General features: G+C 42.3%; 1 protein-coding gene across 1 annotated transcript in view; it reads right to left on the bottom strand.

Annotated features, from left to right (window-relative positions):
• The window catches only part of fmnl2b (formin-like 2b), a gene marked incomplete at its 3' end in the record, with an annotated part of 45,387 nt that extends 33,150 nt beyond the window's left edge, over positions 1-12,237 (bottom strand). The window contains 11 exon segments of the mRNA XM_037696473.1: positions 736-846; positions 928-1,002; positions 1,096-1,189; positions 1,271-1,347; positions 1,421-1,556; positions 1,627-1,770; positions 10,359-10,442; positions 10,537-10,613; positions 10,809-10,889; positions 11,447-11,530; positions 12,121-12,237. Coding sequence (XP_037552401.1) covers positions 736-846; positions 928-1,002; positions 1,096-1,189; positions 1,271-1,347; positions 1,421-1,556; positions 1,627-1,770; positions 10,359-10,442; positions 10,537-10,613; positions 10,809-10,889; positions 11,447-11,530; positions 12,121-12,237 — 1,080 coding nt within the window.
• Between the last annotated feature and the right edge of the window lie 8,577 nt (positions 12,238-20,814).

Genomic DNA, 20,814 nt, shown 5'->3' with positions numbered 1-20,814 from the left:
GAAAACAGCACCTCAGACTGAAGAAGTCTCTCGGACGAGAGACGAAACGTTTCTACATTTTTTGTTGTTTTGCTTTGTTTTGGTTTTTTTTTGAATGTCCAGAGGACCAGATTTAACTTTTTTAGATTTTTCTACCTGGATTATTGAGCATGCATCAGGATATATTGGGGATTGGTGGCGCAGAGGTTGGAGAAGTTGGGCCTGTGATCGGAAGATCACCGGTTCAAGCCCCGGTACGACAACATCAAAAATGTGGGTGGGGTAGGTGAAGCACCCACACCTGCCCCCACCCTCATTTGCCCCACCTTGGGCCCATGAGCAAGGTCCTTAACCCCAATCTGCTCCTTAAAAAAACAGGTCTCTCTTGAAAATGAGTTCTCATGGCTCAATGAGACTACCTATAAAAATAAAGGGTAAATTAAAAAAAATCATATTGCTGTTTTTCTTTACAATTTATACTTTTGTTGGATTAAACTGGGACCCTGTGTACACAATTTCATTCCATCACATGTACCACATATAATGTGAATGACAATAAAGAAACCTTGCCCTCCCACATTTTGATGTAATGTCAGGGGATTGTAACCAGCAACCTCTTAATCACAGGGTTGCCTTCTGTAGCCTCTGTATCACCACTATCGTTTTAGGTTGAATGAATGTTCCTCATGACTTCATCTACATGTTAGAATAGGATGGGACTGATTATGTGACCATGTTGATTGGATGGCGTGTTACCTCCAGATGTTCCTCCAGGTTGAGTTTGGTAAAATCATACTGCAGATGGACTCTGAAATTCATGTCCTCTACTGAGTGCACCACGATGTTAATGAACTGCATGCAGGCCACCTGTTGGTTTCCATGACAACAGAAAACATTATGTTCATGTGAAGGGGTCACTATATGATAAACTCTTCAGGACTGTGTTACCAAGAAGTCAATGTTGTCATCTTCATTCTTAAAATGTTCCATCAACTTTTCAAAACGCATTGATTCATTGCAAACCTGCAAAAGAGCAGTTTAGTAATCAATGAATGGAACATTTCATTGGTCAGGTGTGTGCCACTCTTTGGTCAATGTGGTGGTGTTACTGTTTACAGTTTTAAAGTTGTCAAATGCAGACAGGATGATCTCATGTCCTCCTCTGACCAAACACACTGCAGCCAGCAGCTCCAGAACGAGGGCTTTTGTCCTGATGAGGAGTCAGAATGACACATTTAGCCATGTGTTCAGGTCACATACTGCTGTGTACTAGAAGTATTTATTGTAGTACCTGGGGTTCCTATTGTTCAGGCTAAGAGCAATTTCATTGACAGCGTGAGGGTGGGACATAACCATGTTGAAGCCATACTGTGAAAGAGGAAGATGTTTCAGAGTGTTTGAGTGTCCAAAGTTGACAGAAGCTGTTGTTTGTGTTTGTTACCTGGTAGTTCATGATGGCTCTCAAACACATGATGCAAACATGAACATCATCTTTCTTACAAACAAGCCGTGAGTTCTTCAGTGTTCGACGACTCGGCAGTGTGTTCGAGCGTGTTACCAAAGTTGAGCTGTGAACACTTAGGCATATAAGATATAACTAATCAGATGAGTTTACCTGTGTTGGTCTATCACATCATTTTGTTTTACCTGATGGAGTGTCGTGCTGAGCGAGGAACAGATGAGGATGGGGATGGGAGGCTGCAATCACCTTGGAGATCCTCTATGGAGCGACTCCAGGGAGAGTCAATGGATCCGACCTCACTGCCAGTGTCTGACTGCTCTCCATCAAACCTGAACAAAACATCCTGCATCAGCCAGAGACACTGTCCATCCATCTGTCCATCCATCCATTGTTCGGTTGTGGAAGTAACAGTTCCAGAAGAGGAACCCAGATATCTCTCTCCCCAGTGGCAGTCTCCAGATCCTCCAGGAGGATCCCGAGGTGATCCTAGGCCAGAGCGATTGGATCATTCCTCCATCAAATTCTGGGTTTGCTCTGGGGTCTCCTTCTAGTGGGACAAGCCCAGAAAACCTCAGAATGAGACACTTGAAAGGCATCCAACAAAGGTGTGTGAACCATCTCAGCTGACTCTTTTTGATGCAAATGAGTAAAGGCTCTACTCGAATCTCCCCCCAGGTGACAGAGCTCCTCAACCTATCTGAGGCTCAGCCCAGCCACTCTAAAAAGGAAACTCATTTCCGGAGTCTCCAGAGGCATTTAGAAACCAGGAGAGAAAATGGCACTTGACTAACATTGAAGAATTTTATTTAAGTTGGAAAGATAGTCTGCTAACATATAAGAAAGCTCTCTGTAAAGCTAGAACTTAATATTATTCATCTTTAATAAATGAGAATAAAAATAACCCTAGTTTTCTCTTCAGTACTACAGTTAGACTAATTAAAAGTCCCATCTCTGTTGAACCATGTATCCCTACAACTATAAACAGTGATGACTTCATGATATTCTTAATAAATAAAATAATTTCAATTAGAGAGAAAATTCAAACTCCTCCCTGGGCTTCCACCATACCATGATGGAGGGGTTTGAGTGTCCCAGTGATCCTAGGAGCTATGTTGTCAGGAGCTTCACGCCTCTAGTAGTTGCCCCTTGTGAGAGGGTCACCCAAGGCAGACAGGTCCTAGGTGAGGGACCAGACAAAGAGCAGCCCAAACACCCCTATGATGAGCAAAATAAATGGACTCGATGTTCCCTTGCCTGGATGTGGGTCACCAGGTCCCCACTCTGGAGCCGGGCCTAGAGGTGGGGCAGGCTGGCGAGTGCCTGGTGGCCGGGCTTTAACCCATGGAGCTTGGCCTGGAACAGCCCAAAAGGAGACGTGGGTCCCCTTCCCATGGGCTCAACACCTGTGGGAGGGGCCAAAGGGGTCAGGTGCAATGTGGGATGGGTGGTGGCTGAGGGCAGGGACCTTGGCGGACTGATCCTCGGCTACAGAAGCTGGTTATTGGGACATGGAATGTCACCTCTCTGGTGGGGAAGGAGCCTGAGCTGGTGTGTGAGGTTGAGAGGTTCCGGCTAAAAATAGTCGGACTCACTTCGACACATGGCTCTGGCTCTGGAACCAGTTTCCTTGAGAGGGGTTGGACATGCTTCCACTCTGGAGTTGCCCCTGGTGAGAGGTGCCGAGCAGGAGTGGGCATACTTGTTGCCCCCCATCTTGGTGCCTGTACATTGGGGTTCACTCCAGTCAATGAGAGGGTAGCCTCCCTCCACCTATTTGTGGGGGGACGGGTTCTGATTGCTGTTTGTGCTTATGGATAGAATTTCTAGGTGCAGCCAAGGTGTTGAGGGGATCTGTTTTGGTGGCCTTAGGATCATGTCTCTGCTTTTTACAGATGATGTGGTCCTATTGGATTCATCAGGTCATGATCTACAGCTTTCACTGGAGCAGTTCGCAGCTGAGTGTGACATGGCCGGGATAAACATCAGTTCCTCCAAATCTGAAGCCATGGTCTTGAGCCAAAAAAGGGTAGAGTGCCCTCTCTGGGTTGGGGAGGAGGTCCTGCCCCAAGTAGAGGAGTTTAAGTATCTTGGGGTCTTCTTCACAAATGAGGGAAAAATGGAGTGAGAGATCGATAGACGGATAGGTGCGGTATCTGCAGTAAAGTGGGTGCTGTACTGATCTGTCATGGTGAAGAGAGAGCTGAGTCAAAAGACAAAGCTCTCAATTTACCAGTCAATCTACATTCCTACCCTCATCTATGGTTATGAGCTTTGGGCTGTGACCAAAAGAAAGAGATCATGGATACAAGCGGCCAAAATGAGTTTTCTCTGCAGGGTGTCTGGGCTCTCCCTTGGAGATAGGGTGAGTAGTTTGGTCATCTGAGAGTGTCATAGAGTAGAGCTGCTGCTTCTCCATGTCGAGAGGAGCCAGTTGAGGTGGCTCGTGCATCTGGTTAAGATGCCTCCTGTTCGCCTTCCTGGTGAGGTGTTTTGGACATGTCCCACTGGAAGGAGACCCTGAGGAAGACCCTGGATACACTGGAGGGACTATGTTTCTCGGCTGGCTTGAGAATGCCTTGGGTTTCCCCCAGAGGAGCTGGCCCAAGTGGCTGGGGAGAGGGAAGTCTGGGCCTCCCTACTTAAGCTGCTACCCCCGCAACCCAATCCCAGATAAGCGGAAGGAAATGGATGGATGGATGGATGGATGGATGGATGGAAGAAAATTCAAACCGTCCTTCCTTCTAATACCCCTAGTACCCTGTCAGATGAGACAACTTTAAAAAATTTACTAGAACCTGATTCGTGTTTGGACTGTTTTTGTTCTGTTGAGCTCTCTGAATTGTCAAAAATAATAGCGTCATCCAAACCATCCACATGTCTGCTAGATCACATCCCAACCAGACTGTTTAAAGAGGTATTTCCCCGAATTATTGTCCACATTCTGGATCTGCTTAATTTGTCTTTAATGAATGGTTATGTACCACAACACTTTAGGGATGCTGTAATTAAACCTTTACTTAATAAGTCTGACCTTGATTCAGAAATTCTGGCCAATTACAGACCTATATCTAACCTAACTTCAAATCTCAAAAAATCTAGAGAAAATAGTTGCAGATCAGTTGCATGAATATCTACAAAGAAATAATCTGAAGAGTTTCGTCAGGGTTTAGAGCTCATCATAGCACATAAACAGCACTAGTAAAAGTCACTAATGCTATTCTCATGACCTCAGACAATGGACTTGTGTCTACACTGGTCCTGTTAGACCGTAGTGCTGCATTTGATACAGTTGATCTCAATATTTTACTACAGAGGCTTGAATATGATATTGGGATTACAGTAACAGCTCTAAAATGGTTTAAATCATATTTATCTGATACATTCTAGTTTGTAAATGCAAATAATAAATCTTCTTCATACACCAGTTAGTCATGGAGTTCCTCAGTGTTCAGTGCTTGGACCATATTCTTTACTTTATATATGCTTCCATTAGGTAAAGTTATTAAACAGCATGGGATACATTTTCATTGGTATACTGATGATACACATTTATATTTGTCCATTAAACCCAATGAATTCAATCAGCTACTTAGACTACAAGCATGTCTTAAAGACATAAAAATATGGTTGACCCTTATTTTTCTCCATTTGAACAATGACAAGACTGAGGTTTCAGTTTTTGGACCTGAGCATTTTAGGAATAAATTTTTCAGTCTTTTGCCATCCTTGGATGGCATTAATCTGGCCTCCATCTCTAATGTTAAAAATTGTGTTGTTATTTTTGATCAGGACATGTCTTTTTCCCCACAATAAAAACATTACTAGAACCGCCTTCTTCCACCTGCATAATATCGTTAAAATTAGAAACTACTTATCTAAATATGATGCAGAAAAACTGGGTCATGCATTTGTCACGTCTAGACTGAATTATTGTAATGCTTTACTATCTGGGTGTCCAAATACTTCTTTAAAACGTCTTCAGTTGATCCAAATAGCTGCTGCCAGAGTCTTAATTGGATTTAGTAGGAGAGATCATATCTCTCCAGTTTTAGCTTCTCTCCAATGGCTCCATGTCAAATCCAGAATTGAATTAAAAATCTTACTTCTAACCTACAAATATCTCAACAACCTAGCTCCATCTTTTATTACAGATCTTGTTGTTCCATATTTTAATAATAGAATACTCCTCTCTCAGACTGAAGGTTTACTTGTGGTTCCTAGAGTTTCCAAAAACAGAATTGGAGGCAGAGCTTTCAGTTATCAGGCTCCCCTCTTGTTGAACCAACTTCCAATCTCTGTCTATGAGGCTGACACATTGTCCAGTTTTAAGAATAGGCTTAAGACTTTCATTTTTGCTAAATCCTATAGTTAGGGTCAGCTTGGGTTTCCTGAACTGTCCCTTAGTTATGCTGCTATTGGCTTAGACTGCTGGAGGACAAACCGACCACACTTTTTCACTCTGTTACTGTCGTTACTTACTCTGCTCAACCTGTTTTGTATTTGTAATTAGTTTTTTTCTGTCTTTCAGGTACACCTGGCCCTATATCTGGACCTATCATTCTGTATTCGTTTGCCTCTCCTTCTATCCTCCAAAACCAGCCAGTCAACGCAGATGGCCGCTTGTCCTGAAACTGGTTCTGCTGAAGGTTTCTTCCTTTTAAAAGTGAGTTTTCCTTTTACGCTGTTGCCATTGTGCTTGTTCAGAATGGGAGACTGTGACAAAGTGAAGATTCGAGTCTGCTGGATTCCTTAGATAGAGAACTTTACTAATTGGCTTTTCTATGCATGTGAATGCTCCTGTAAAGTGCCCTGAGACAACTTTGTTGTGATATGGTGCTTTATAAATAAACTGAATTGAATTGAATTTCAGGTGCTTGCATCCAGGATCCAGCTCTTTTGGTCAAGATCCAAACCTGGTGACTACAGGTGAGGGTTAGAATATGGAGAGACTAGTGAATCCATAACTTTGCCTTTCTGCTCAGTCTTTACCACAACAAACTGGAGCAACACTCCCATTAGTTGATCATCTCCCACTCTATCTTACCATCACTTGGGATCAACATACTCAGATACCTGAACTCTTCTGCTTAGGGCAGAGACTTGCATCCAACCTGGAGCGAGCATTTCACCTTTTTCTTTTTCTGGTTGAGAGCCATATTCTTACAGCCAGATTCACTGATTCTTTTACAGAGATCTCAAACTGAAATATTCTGAAAACAAAGACAACTGAACTATTTGTAAGCATGACAACCAAAAGTTAAGGCATAAACAACAGCCAAGTCAGCCCAATCCATTTAACCATTAAAACCATACCATACCATACCATACCAACTTTATTTATAAAGCACCTTAAAACAACCATAGCTGACACAAAGTGCTGTACATTAAAACACAACATAATAAAAGTGAAAATAAAAAACAGTTTAAAAACAGAAAACATACAATTTAAAACTAGATCCTGCTGGTGTTAAAAACATACATTTTAAAAGCATACAAAATTTAAAAACTAGATCCCACTGGTGTTAAAAGCCAAGTAGAATAAATGAGTTTTAAGATGAACTTTAAAAATGGACAGTGAAGGGGACTCTCTGACCTGCAAAGGCAAGTCGTTCCATAACTTAGGGCCCATGACAGAGAAAGCCCTGTCCCCTCTGAGCTTCCTTCTTGTTCTTGGTACCTCCAAGAGCAGCTGATCTGCTGACCTGAGAGACCGATAGGGTATGTAGGGATGAAGAAGCTCAGAGAGGTAAGCCGGGGCAAGATTATGCAGTGATTTAAAAACAAACATGAGAATTTTAAAATGAATCCTAAAATATACAGGCAGCCAGTGAAGTGAAGCCAGGACAGGGGTCACATGTTCCCTCTTTCGAGTTCCTGTTAAAAGTCGTGCAGCAGCATTCTGAACCAGCTGCAGACGTGAGAGCAGCAACTGACTGACTCCCAGATAAAGTGCATTACAGTAATCCAATCGAGTCGAAATAAAAGCGTGGATCACCATTTCAAAATGCTGCCTGGAAAGAAAAGACTTCACTGACGCCAATCGCTTTAAATGATAAAAGCTGGACTTAACCACGGCTTTGATTTGGCTGTCCAATTTAAAATCACTGTCCACCTTAAAACCAAGATCTGTAATAACAGGTTTAAAATATTTCTCCAAGGGTCCCAGGTCAATAGAGGAGGACTCACAGGAGCCACTGGGTCCAAACACCATCACCTCGGTTTTGTTTTCATTAAAATTTAAAAAGTTCAAGGCCAACCAAGCTTTAATATCTCCTAGACATTCCAGGAGATGTGTGAACGTATGTCCATCCTTCTGCTTTAGGGGTAAATAAATCTGACAATCATCAGCGTAACAATGGAATGAAATCCCATGTTTCCTAAGGATAGAACCCAGAGGCAGTAAGTACAACGAGAAGAGCATAGGGCCCAGAATTGAGCCCTGCGGGACACCATATTGCATTGGAACTGAAGATGATTCAGAGTCATTAATTTTCACTGAAAATGTTCTCTCCTCCAAGTAAGACTTAAACCATTTAAGAACAGTGCCATCAATACCAACAATATGTCGTAATCGCGATATTAAAATGTTGTGGTCCACTGTATCAAAAGCAGCAGTTAGGTCAAGTAAAATCAGAACAACATGATTACCAGAATCACACTCAAGAAGGATGTCGTTAAAAACTCTAATTAAAGCAGATTCTGTACTGTGGAGAGTTTTAAAACCTGACTGGAAAACCTCCAGAATGCCATTGTCATTTAAAAACTGTGTCAGCTGACGGTATACAAGTTTCTCTAAAACCTTAGAAAGAAAAGGCAGCTTTGAAATAGGCCGATAATTAGCCAGAACAGTTGGATCAAGGCCAGGTTTTTTAAGCAGGGGCTGCACCACTGCATGTTTAAAACTAGCAGGGACCACACCTAAGGACAGACTGCCATTTAAAATTGCAAGAACAGGCAGCCCTATACTAGATAAAATATCTTTAAAAAGTCGTGGAGGGACAGGATCACGTGGGGAACCTGATGGCTTAATGCGGCCAACTACGTCCTCTAAAAGTGAAACAGTCACAAGCTCAAACTGATTAAAAACAGCAGAGCAAGGGACTGAAACTGAGGGGTCAGAGTCAGGAGCTGTAATAAGAGCCCTGGTACTACCAACCTTTTCAATAAAGAAACGCAGAAAATTTTCACACATGCCAGGAGAAGCTTCCAAACAGGCATTTTGTGGAATATTAAGCACAGAGTCAATGGTGTCAAATAAAACACGTGGGTTATGGCTGTTTGAAGAAATAACACTAGCCAAATATTCCCTTTTTGCTTCTTTAACCGTGCTCTGGTAGAGACGCCAACAGTCTTTTAAAATCTGAAAAGTAGCCTGCAGTTTGTCCTTTTTCCATCTGCGTTCAATACGACGACATTCCTTCCTTACAGCACGAGTTCTGTCATTAAACCAAGGCTCAGGTTTAATCCTTGGCTGCCTAGTTTTTAACGGAGCAACCGAGTCCAGGATGGTCTGACAGGAAGAACAGAACCATGACCAGAGCTCTTCTGTATTGGAGTGGAGGAAGTCAGATGATCCACAGAGCTGAAGAAAAGCAGCAGAGAACTGAGTGGCAGTGGAAGGGTTAATAATCCGACAGCGCCGAACAGCAGCGCGAGTTTTAACTGTAGTAGGTGTCAAAGTGACACTGAATAAAACAGGCAGGTGATCCGAGAACACAGCGTCACAGATTTCCAGATTAGTCACTGGCAGACCACAGGAAATAACCAGGTCCAATGTGTGTCCATGTTCATGTGTAGGGCCGGATACGGCCTGTACCAGATTAAAAGAGTCCAGAAGGCTTAAAAAGTCCTTTACCAGAGGCTTATCAGGACAGCACACGTGCAAATTGAAGTCTCCAACAAAAAGAACTTTGTCATAATTAGTTAAAATCCCAGATAAAAAGTCAAAAAAGTCACTTAAAAAATCCTTGTTATATTTGGGGGGCCGGTAGACGACAGCACAGAAAACTGGGTTTACGTGTCTCATCTCAAAAGACGTAAACTCAAAGCTGGGAAAAGACGTCTGTAGAAAACACTGCTTACATTTGTAGTCCTGTTTGTAAACAGTTGCTGTGCCTCTCCCTCTCCCCGATGCCCGTGGTGAATTAAAATAAGCACAATTTGCTGGTAAGAGCTCAGATAGAGCGCTGTACTCACCAACACTCAGCCACGTCTCAGTCACAAACAAAAAATCCAGGTTTTGGCAGCTAAAAAAGTCCCGAAGAATAAAAGTTTTATTCCCAAGCGACCTGGCGTTTATCAGGCCAATCCTGACAGGAACTGGATCCTGGGCGTCGACAGGTCGGGAAACCCGGCACAGCGGTCTCAGGTTTTGGAGACACCGTCGGCGCATGTTGATCCAAGAAGGGCGGGGACGGCGATGCAGAGGAGCTTGAAAGCCGACCACTGGCACCAAGCAGACATGAGCGGGATCCAAGAAACGCCGAGGCACCCGAGAGCCCAGAAACGATCCATGTGATGATCGGTTAAAAGCAGAACAGTGCGTCATATAAAATTCAGCTTCACCAGCCAGCCGCTTCGTCTACCGCGACGACGATGACGTCTCCGCCGTGTAAGCAGCGCAGGAACCCGGAACAGGTAGCTTGGAATCTCCGACAGAAGCGGGGGCAAGGATTGTTGGCCAGCAACATCCAATAATTCCATATCCTGGACCAGTGGCCGGAGGTCTAGTAATGTATTGCGATCGTACACCAGCAGAGACCCAGCTCCGCAGACAACCCAGGTCAGAAACAACACAAACAACAGCAAACGCGAGAGAGACAGACGAGCAGCCACATACACCGGCGCCATCTTGAAAACCACCAGATGAACCTTTTGGACCACAAACAGCAGATAAAAAATCCACAATGTGACTCACGTGACTGCATATTGAGCGAAGGACAAATACTCGACCAGAACATCCAGACCTCGATTCTCCTCATTTAGAAACTCTCGGACCCACCTGAATACAGAGAGACAGGTGAGAGACAGGTGGGTCATATAAACAGTTCAGAAAATTGGATGGGGTCTGGATGGGTAGTCGGACAGACGGGTACCCAATGTGGTTTGTCCGAAGCGAAATCTCAAGTTCTCTGAGTGTCTGTGTCGACTCCTGAACTCTTCGTCGGAACTTCTGTGGACAGACAGACAGACAGGTAGGCAAACAGGTAGGCAGACAGGTTAGGTTTTCATTCAGTCCAAAAACAAAGTTACTGGAAATGACAGGAACAGTACAGAAAACTCAAGTTTAAACAATTTCTCCCTTAAGCTGTCTTTCCACAGAGTTGAACCTCAGTTTTGATGTCATAAAAACTTTTTTATATATCACCTTGCGTGTTACAGCCGGATCGAGGAAACCTCTCAGTTTCTGAATGTAGGTATGTGGTGGGTTCTTCACCTGAAATCTCTCCTACAAACACACCCAACAACACAACGTTATCATTTAAGAGCAACTACCAGTACTTGAATGATTTTCTTTGTTTTGAAGTGATCACAATGTTTTTGTATCCTAGATTTAAAAGACCTAAATAAGGCCACATAAGTCATGATAAACTGGTTATTTAGCTTGCATATGACTTGGACAAACAGATGTGTTTTGGTGTTTTGATACTAAACATACATTGTAGTACATCAAACAATACATGATAGTTTATGTGCTCATAAAATAGTTTATTTCATAAAATAAATTTATGTATTTTAAGGCACAGCTTATAGAGCTGACAAATATCCATGTAAAGACGCAAATAACCCTCTCCTTTATTGAAATATAAAAACACCTATGTCCCAACATTAAAACAAAACACGTAGAAGGAACATGGGATCTGGCAAAGTCTTTGGTGGGCTTGAGGTACCTGCCACACAAACTCCATCTGTAGCTTTGACTTAAAGAACTGCTTCATATCTAATGCCAGTAAGAAAAATAGATGCCACTTATTAAGATGTGAGGAAACTTGCTACACCACTCACCTGATCACAGATGAGCTCCCATTTCTTCTCGCTGTCATAGGAACGCAGCAGACGCACCTTGTCAGGAGGCAGGTTCATCGAATTCTAAACCACAGAGCATATGCTTCAGACACAACTTTCAACCTTTTAATGGGAACTTTGTTCCAACTGAGCTTTCGTTATTATTATTATTATTCAACTAAATCAAACATAGAGATGATTATAGTACAATTTTGGTCTCAAAAAGTGCATAATTTAAGGCCAACCCATTGAATAGAATCAGTGACATAAAGTGGTAAAAGTCAGAACTAGCTCACTGGACCCTCTAGTTGTTTTGTAGCTTTAAGCACTGGACTCGACCAACCCCTCTGTTTTTACTGGACTTTTAAACATTGTAGAGTCGCTAAACCTTTAGGTTTATTGGATTTTTAAATGCTGTAGAGTGCACCTCAGGTTTCAGTAGACCCCTACAGACCAATAGAGTCCCACCTTAGAATCCTCCAAGACTTCTATCCTTTATCAAAACTGCATCTTTACATGATTAATTTGTTGCTTCTGCACTTGGCACATCATATGACACTAAATTCATTTTCTAAATATTTTGTTTATTGTGCGTTCATCTGCTGTTGTGCACTTGCTTTGTGTAGTGTATTTTTCCTGTGTTTGCTATGCACATCTTGTTTATGTGTACTCACCAGTGCGATGGAGAACCTCTCTTCTAGCTCAGCTGGGTCCGGCATTGGGAGCCGAACTGGGGCAGCTCTGGACCGGATCACAGCCAGCTGGCTTTCCATGCTCTCTGTGTTCCCCATCACACACACACAGTGAGGAGCAAACAGAGCAAACACACCCACTGTCTGCAGCACACACACTCACAGCAGCACAAACATGTGGTCAGCCATGACTGAAGGAGGATGCTGTCAGGCTGAAGGCCGATCTCTGTGCTCCTGATTGACTCCACAGATGATGAAGATCCACTCCTGTTCCTCCTCCTCCTTGCTCTGTCTTTGTCTGTCGCTGCTGATGCTGATGATGATAGTGACGATGCTGATCCAGATGAAGCCTCACGCTGCAGCTGTTATTGTGTGTTTGTTTAAAATGTGTGGTGTGTGTGAACGTGTGTCACGGATCAGCCGGTTAATCCTCCCCCTCACCTCCCCCACACCAAAAAAGGGTCGGCCTCCCCCTCTTTGTTTCTCTCTCTCCCTCACAGTTACAGTCTTTGTGGAGCTCGCTCAACCTTTCCTGCACAGACAATGAACCTTCTGCTGCCACAAGCTCCGCCCCCTAACACACGCACGCATGCACACACAGAGATGCATGAGGACATGGACACAGATGGGGGAGGCGAATAATCTGATTCTGGATCAGTCGCTGCAGTTTTCATTCATCACAAATCAATCAAAACAAACTCTCATTGATCACTTCGATCACATGCTTGTACATGTATGCTTATTTCTACATGTATGTTTATTTTTACATGTATATGTTTATATGCACTGCAGCTGTGGTCACATTTTATGGTTTATGCTCTGCTCAAACTGTAAATAAATTAGATGTTTTTCACCTACAGTCAGCTTTCACTTTCAGAACAAACTGAAGCTGAAACATGATTTAATCTGAAACATATTTTGATCCCAAACATTTTTTATTCTGAAGCACGTTTTAAATTGAATCACATTTAATCTGAAACTTTTTATTTTAAACAGCCTCTTGCACAGTGACTGCTGGATGTGGGTTTCAGCGACTCGCAACCCAGTATAGGAAGAAGTACTTAAAAGATAATGGATGGAAGGATGGATGTTTACTTCTGAAACTTGCTTTTATCATTTTAATTTGAAATTGTCTAATCTAAAGTGATCTGCTTATTTTATAAGCACTTTCAGAAAATTTGGACCTTTTTACATCTTACTCCACATGTTGTGTGTTTCCTGTGTTTTGACCCCCTGACTGATAAGTTTATGTTTTTATGGGTTTTAGTTGTGTGGTGTGTGAGTCTAGTCTGTTTTCATTGTATAAACACGTTTGCTACTGTTTTACAACTGCTGTCTGACGAAATACCTTTTTTTCCATTTTTGCCTGCTTCCCTCTTCAGGGGTTGCCACAGTGAGCAAACTTAGAAAAGATTTGGCAGTTTTTCTACAAACCGGCAGCCTCAGGGTCACAAGACTAAAAACAGTTATTCAGGTAAAAAATTTAAACTTTTTTTTATTGTACTCTGTCTATAAAAATTCAAATCAAATCACTAAATGTTTTTAATGTGCAAAGTATTTTTCAGAAGCGCTACTCCCCTTATCCTCATCCCCTCTTTTCTTTCACTACTTCATCGTCATCATTGTATCTATCTCCTTCCTTCCGTCCTCTTCTTCTTCCTCCTTCTCTGCTGATATGCTTGTGTAGTGCTCACTTGCTCGTGTAGCACTCTCCGGATGTCATCATGGGTACCGTGCGGTCTCTGTCTCCCAGCGTGCAGGTAGCTCTAGCTCAAAAATCAGAGAAGTTTTTGGTGAAGAAGCCACTGGAAACACACACAACCCGGTGTTTACACACATGGTCAGCTTGAAGAAATCACTTGTAATTGCACAATTCCAATAGAGTTAATTTTACTCTCTGGGAACTTTTCCAGAGAAGGCTTTCAACCTGAAGGTGATTGAGTGTTAGATGTCTTCTCAGTAGTTTTGATAATTTGCTAAACCATGATCCTCTGTACCTCAGATGAGATACGCTCAGTTGAGTTCAGCAGGTGAGGTGTCAGGTTAGGGTTTATGGTACTTGGATCAGGGCCCTGGATGGGTTTAGGAGCATGGGGGTATCAATGTGGTGTGGAGGGAAACCAGTATTTTGTGTGGACTCTGCATCACTAACTAACCCAGGTCTTGCAGCAGTCCCAGCAGGTTCAATGGACTCCTCAAATTTTGACATCACCTCCCGCAACAACTCTTTAAAATCATTCCCACTTACCTTGGCTAAACCCTTTAGTTCAGTGAGGTAAGTTTTAGTAAAACTGTCCCCTACAGTTTTTGTGTAAACATCTGTTGAAGTGCAGATACAATTTTTAACATTGGGATTATCAGCTGACAGATAGAGGTAAGATAAAGCAGGTGCTAACTTAGAAGTTTAATCTTGCTTGAGGCCCGGTCTGACCTACTCTAAATTATAATCTAATTTAGACCAGATCAGCTCTTCACAATGAGTGATCCCAGGGTCAACACCTGATGACAAGTCTTTTTTGTTTTTTTGCTTCCAACATTTAGATAGATTTGCACATCACCCCATTATCCACCATCAGAAACAGATAAAACCAATGATGTCGCACAGTCACCCCACTGATACACTCTGATAGGCTGTGCCTACCCCGGATGTGAAGGAGGAGCCAAAGGCCAACGTAAGCCAGAGTGTTCTGTTGCACAGGATCTCCACTTCTGGTTCGGGGTTAAGACAGGTTGGACGGATGCCTCAGCGCTGAGCTTGTAACTTTTCCTGCCTTATTAACTTTAAATGGTAAATAGAATTTACCTGTCTTGATTTTATTGAGTTCGTGTGAGTTTCCTCTTCACCAGGGAATAAAAGAACTGGAAGGGTACCATGGTCAGATGGCCAACACTGCTTAACAGCTAAACCAGAGGCAAACTCCACAACCTGACTCTGGTAAAACTCAGACATAGGCATCACAACCATTATATGTGAAGGGGACATGTCCCCCCATATTAAAAAAACATTTATTTGGACCCCCCCAAACACACTTTTACTATGAAACATTAGTTCAGTCGGTGCAGGTTCTCTTTCTTTGTGAACAATCCATTCCACTTGATTAATATGAGAATATTCAAGCCACTAAAACTCCACTCCAGGTTTTCCTGATTACTTCCAACTCTAAACACAGCAGCCTGCCTCCTGCACTGTTTCTTCTCTGAGTCTCCTGCCCCGGCAGAAAATGCGTACAGGTGGAGGAGGTGTAAGTACCTCTGTGTTGCTTGCTTGCCAGTTTAGCAAACTTAGTGCGGGCAGTTGTTGACCAGGGGAGGTTGATCATAAACATGTATACATGGTTAGGAGGATGCTTGAGAGGAGTGCTATGTAGCATCTTAGCTTAGCAGTAACTGTGATGCTGTAAGATGCTGCAGGCGTAAGATGCTGTGTGTTAAGGTGCATAAGAGTTGAAATGTCTTTAAAACCCCACACCTTATTGTCCTCAAGCTTCGTGAGAAACATCCTTTAGATGAGTAGTGTTGAACAAAAGTAAAGTCTAGTGGTGATGTTTTTATTTTATTTCTCTATAAACACAGTGCAGTCCTGATGCTGTGTGTTAAACTGCATTAAAGTTGAAATGTCTTTAAAACCCACAGCTGAATTTACACAGACTTGGTGAGAAAAATGCTTTAAATGTGTGGAATTAAAGGAAATCTAGGCGAAATGCTGTTTTTTTGCACACTTTGTTTGCGCACACACCTATACACATTGTTGTGTCCCAACCACATTACAGATGCCCTTGAACTCAGATGAGCTATCATCAACAGTTAGCATCCTGCATATTGTACCACATTGCCATAAATACTCAAAAACCTCATTGTCCTTGTCTGACATGGTAATATCACTAACCCTAATATAATATCATTAACCCTAACCATCACAATGACTGCATTTGGTACAGTAATGTTTAAATTTGCAATGAAATTCACTTTAACAATCTATAAATAAGTTAGAAGGCAAGTGGCTTTAAACAGCTCGACCTTGACCTCTCTAAGTGGCTTTAAACATCTGTTAAGTTCCTGGCAAGAACCAATGCAGACATGTTCCTGTTTTTAGTTTTCTACACCACCTTGTAATCTAGCAGGGTTTTTTTTGCTACGTTTCCTTTTAATTATCCTTTTAATTATCATTTTGTTTTCAATTGTAAAAAAATTATTTGTATGCATAATTTGTGAATGTCAGAACCAGGCTCAGTACAAATGTCCATCTGCTTTGACCAGCTGGTTTGAGAGCATAGAAGGAGAGGCAAACAAACATAGAATGGTCAGTCCAGATATAGGTCCAGGTGTACCTGAAAGCCAAAAACACATGTCAAGTATGGAAAATAATTACAAATACAAAACAGGTTGAGCAGAGTAAGTAAAGACAGTAGTATAGTGAAGAAATGTGGTCAGTTCCCACATAGCAGTAGACTCTGTGGTGGACCTGCCTCCTTCTGCTAAAAGTCTGCCTTATTGATGTACCCTAAACCCATCTGGGGCAGACTCTTCCCCAAGCCAGTCAGGTCCTGCCACTGCTGAACCCCTTCCACTGACAGAACAGCCGACCCACAGTGGATCCACGCATCCATACTGCTCATTTTAAACTGCAAGTGTCATTCAGATACAACCTCTAAGCACACTCTCATCTATGTGCTTTTTTAAAAACCCAGTCCAGTTATGGTGTCATTCGGAGTTGGATGCAGCTACAGAGAAACGTCTCCTTCTGTGGGTCATTGACTTCTTGCACTGTAAGTAAACCGTTCAAACTGTTGATATGTGCTTGTTTGTGCAGATGAAAATGGGAATTCTGGTTGCTTGGGGAGAGGTCGCTTGAGAGAAATTAAAATTTGAAATGGACCGTACTGTACTTATATAGCACCTTTCTATCTGATTAAGATACTCAAAGTACTTTACACTTGAATCTGTGCCCTCCTTTACCCATTCATGCAGCACTCTACTAGATCTCTAAAAAGCTATTTGAACAAATCATTCTAAAGACACTAATCAGTGCTTTATCATATTCATACACCAACGGGACACACATCTGAGGCAATGAGGGGTTCACTGTCTTGCCCAGGGACACTTCGGCATGTGACTGCTGGTGGATTCGAACCCCCAACTCTTAGCATTGGAGGATGACTGCTCCAACCACTCAACCACAGCCACCCACACTTTATATGATTCACACTTGCTATGAACTGTTTTCTTCTGTTCTTTAAACTGTTTGCTAGTTTAGCATGCTGGTCGTTTGTTGGTTTTGTGCTTTATTTTAGGTGTTTTCTTTGAGCCACGTGACCCAACGATGCTGTGCTAACCGCTAACACAAAGCTAAGATCAATCAGGCAAGTCACCCTAGTTTTAAATAGTGTTTCTGTTTCTTGACTTTGTTCTAGTGATTCCTTGCTGTTCTTGTTTTGTGCTTTATTCTTTGATGTATTTTTAATTATGTGAATGGCTGTTGCATGGTTCTGTGAGGTTCTTCAATTGTGTGCTAAGCTAAGATAATAAGATTGGTTCAGATTGGCTTGGATTGAACTCACATTAAGCTGAAATCATGTGTGGCTTTAAACTGTGTTTTATTAATACGTTTTTTCTGCCCCTTGTTGGTTTTTAGTTGTATTGTAGTGAACTTAACCTGATGTCAAACTAAGCCTAAGGTCAAAACCCTTGACCTTAAGAACCTTGTGGGACAGAAACTGTCATTTCATTGATCTGAATCCAGAAATACAGTTTGACCCATCCTGAGACTTTCTTTCTTGAATTAATCAAGTGGAAAAGACAATCCTCTATGATCATTACTATTTTACAAATGTTTGATAATCAAATTGTGTTAGTTCAAACAATGTTTACAGGTTGAAGAGAACTACTCATTTTTATTTTACATAAACAGTAAGTAATGATTTTTATTCCTCATGCAAAGAAGAAATCAGGTTAATATGCATTTCTTGATTTTTATGTCTTCAATGAGCAAATTTGTAAGTGTGTTAAAGTTCGAGGCTCGGTCAACTAAAAGGTTTACTGAAAAGAAATGTCATGTTTAACTTTCACAGCAGATACTAGGAGGAGAGACTCCACGAAGTCTGAAGTTCTCCAACAATCTTTCTGTCTGTTTTAAACAAACTTAATCTCTGTCCTTGACTTTCCATAACACCTTACATCACAAACCACACCACTGTTCTGGTCCATCCACGAATCAGAAAGCTCTCAAATGAACCGGAAGTCGAACCCATTTAAATGTGGCAACTTCCCAGTTCTCGGAGAGAAGTGTCGTCTAAAAGTTCCGTTGTCGTGTCGAGACGAGACGAGATGAGTTTTTCAGAGCTTGAAAGTTTTTCCTGGAGAAGAGTTCCAGAGTTTAACTCTCTGAAGAGAGTTAAAGAGTTCAGAGTTCTTGGATGCTAATGCAGGCGTCCAGGATGCTTCTATTGGAATCCAGAATCCAGAGACGATCTTGGGGATTATAACTTCTGTTTGGATAACCTCACACGACTCCTAAGGGTTTGGCTGTCCTCACGGAGACGCTGAAAAGAGTCAAAAGGAGAACTCTACACCGACGCTGATTATCATCTGCCAGGTAAAAGTTCTATTTCGACCAAGCGTACCGTGGGCCAAGCTTATTCTCCAAAGAGCGTGTTGTTCTGGTACCACAGATAAATTCCCTCACACATCTCTCTGTAAGATAAATCTCCATTTTCCATCTTTAAACTCTCCTTTCTGCTAGAAAATTAGTCCAGATGTTTTCATTAATGTCTGTGGTGATGCAACGGAAAATCATGGCCGTATGGTTTTCCTGATTGTAAAACTGATTAATTGATGTCTGCCGTTTTAGCTGAAAAGTGAAAACAATCGCCGTATTGTTCTCACTTCCTGTAAAACTATACTGTTGTTGTTTTCATATTCTGCCAAATTAATGTAAATGTTTGATGTTAAACTTTGATTCTGTAAATAAATGACCGCATTCATTTTGATGGGTCAAAGATAAATAACGTCTCTCGTTACATTTCTGTTAAATTCAATGCACGCATGTTACACAGTCAGAAAAATGAAGAACCCGTTAAAGTATGAATATATCTGCACCCTGTTCATACTACAGTATTCTATTTGTTTTGAGAGCAGAGGGAGCCAGTCTTATGCAGAGCTAGTCTTGCGCCACATCTGCTGGGCCTAACGAGCCACTAACTTTCAGCGCACCCAAAAGCTGAGACTGTATCACCACTGAGAGACTGCCAGCATCAGATCCATATTGCTTGATCACCCTAACCTTAAACTTATTCCACCGTGGTCTTTATTTTTCAGGATTTCTTGTTTCAGTGTATTGAGATCTGCTAATTATCACTTAGCTTAGCATGGCTTTGAGCCCATGTGCCAGATGGCACTGCTTCTTTTGAAGATAATAGTACATGTAACAAATGTTCTCATACGTCAGTTCTGTAGGAGAGACTGATCTGGAAGCTCAACTCTGTGCTTTTGTAAAACCATTTGTTAAAGACGGGAGCTGGCTGTGGGTCACCGGACCCGGAAACTACCTCCAGCCCACGTCTTTCCCCCCAGCTCGAATCTCCCTCAGAAGTGAAAACTCTCGTTATCAATAAATCAAGGAAACGTCAATTAAGTTTTATCAATTATATTAAAATCAAGGCAGGAAAAGGTTACAATTTACAGCGCTGGACTCTCCGGTCCGTGACGCGTTCTCAGACCCAGAAGAGCCCCGATGTCCCATGTCATTACTCATTTATAGGGTCCTAGACTCCTCCTTTGCAGAAGGGGAGCTCAACCTGTCAGTGTATGAGGAGGCGTGACTAAGTGTGATCTCAGTGGATCTTATGTGGTTCTGAAGTGTTAGGAAATATGAGATAGTGCTTCAAAAAGCCTTTCTATGTGATGTGGCAAGCAGATTAAACTGTTTTTTTGACTGATATTGAAATCCCAGGGAGACTCTCTTAGAGCTGCTGGCCCAGTTTAACCCAGTCAGAACCGGGTCATAATTTCATTATAATCCCATCTCTGAGCAGATCAAAACCATAGGACCAGTCTAGATAAGAAATATTCAACACATTAACTAGCCAGGCACCTGTAGGCTGTGCAGATCCACTAATGCTAGCTCACCTTATCAGTCAAAAACCACATGGCTGCCGAGAATTGCATGCCCTGTTGTGGGAACATGCATCACTCTAAGATTAAAAAAAAAAAGTGTCTTTTTGGCAGATTATTTGAAATAAAAACAGTCCAATGATTTAGTTAGGGTTAAGGGTCAGAGGTCACGGGTCAAGGGTCAGGGTCCGAGGGTCGAGAGTCAGGGGTTAAGGGTTAATGTTAGGGTTTAGGGTTAGGATCTTTGAAGTGTGGGCCCTGCCGCCGTCCTCACATGTCAAAGACCCCGTCGCTCGAGGCGTAAGGGTCCCTGAGTGCACGGGCACACCCACCAGGAGTCCCACCCAAGTCCTACCTCTCATTCAAACCCCCGGGGATACTTGCATTAAGTCTACTGATCCATATCTTTTCAGCTCTCCTTCTCTGGGCTACGGACCAGGTCAGATTGGACTCCAGCACTGTTGCTGTAACAGCCTGCCAGCCATGTCTGACAAAGTGCTGGACAAGGGGTATGTGTGTGTTTTCTTTTTGTTTATATTGTATCTGTGTTGGGTGAAACGAGCAAGA

Source organism: Nematolebias whitei, chromosome 23 (assembly GCF_014905685.2).
Source record: "Nematolebias whitei isolate Nwh7 chromosome 23, NemWhi1, whole genome shotgun sequence".
NCBI classification, from domain to species: domain Eukaryota; kingdom Metazoa; phylum Chordata; class Actinopteri; order Cyprinodontiformes; family Rivulidae; genus Nematolebias; species Nematolebias whitei.
This window is presented reverse-complemented; position numbering and strand designations above follow the sequence as displayed.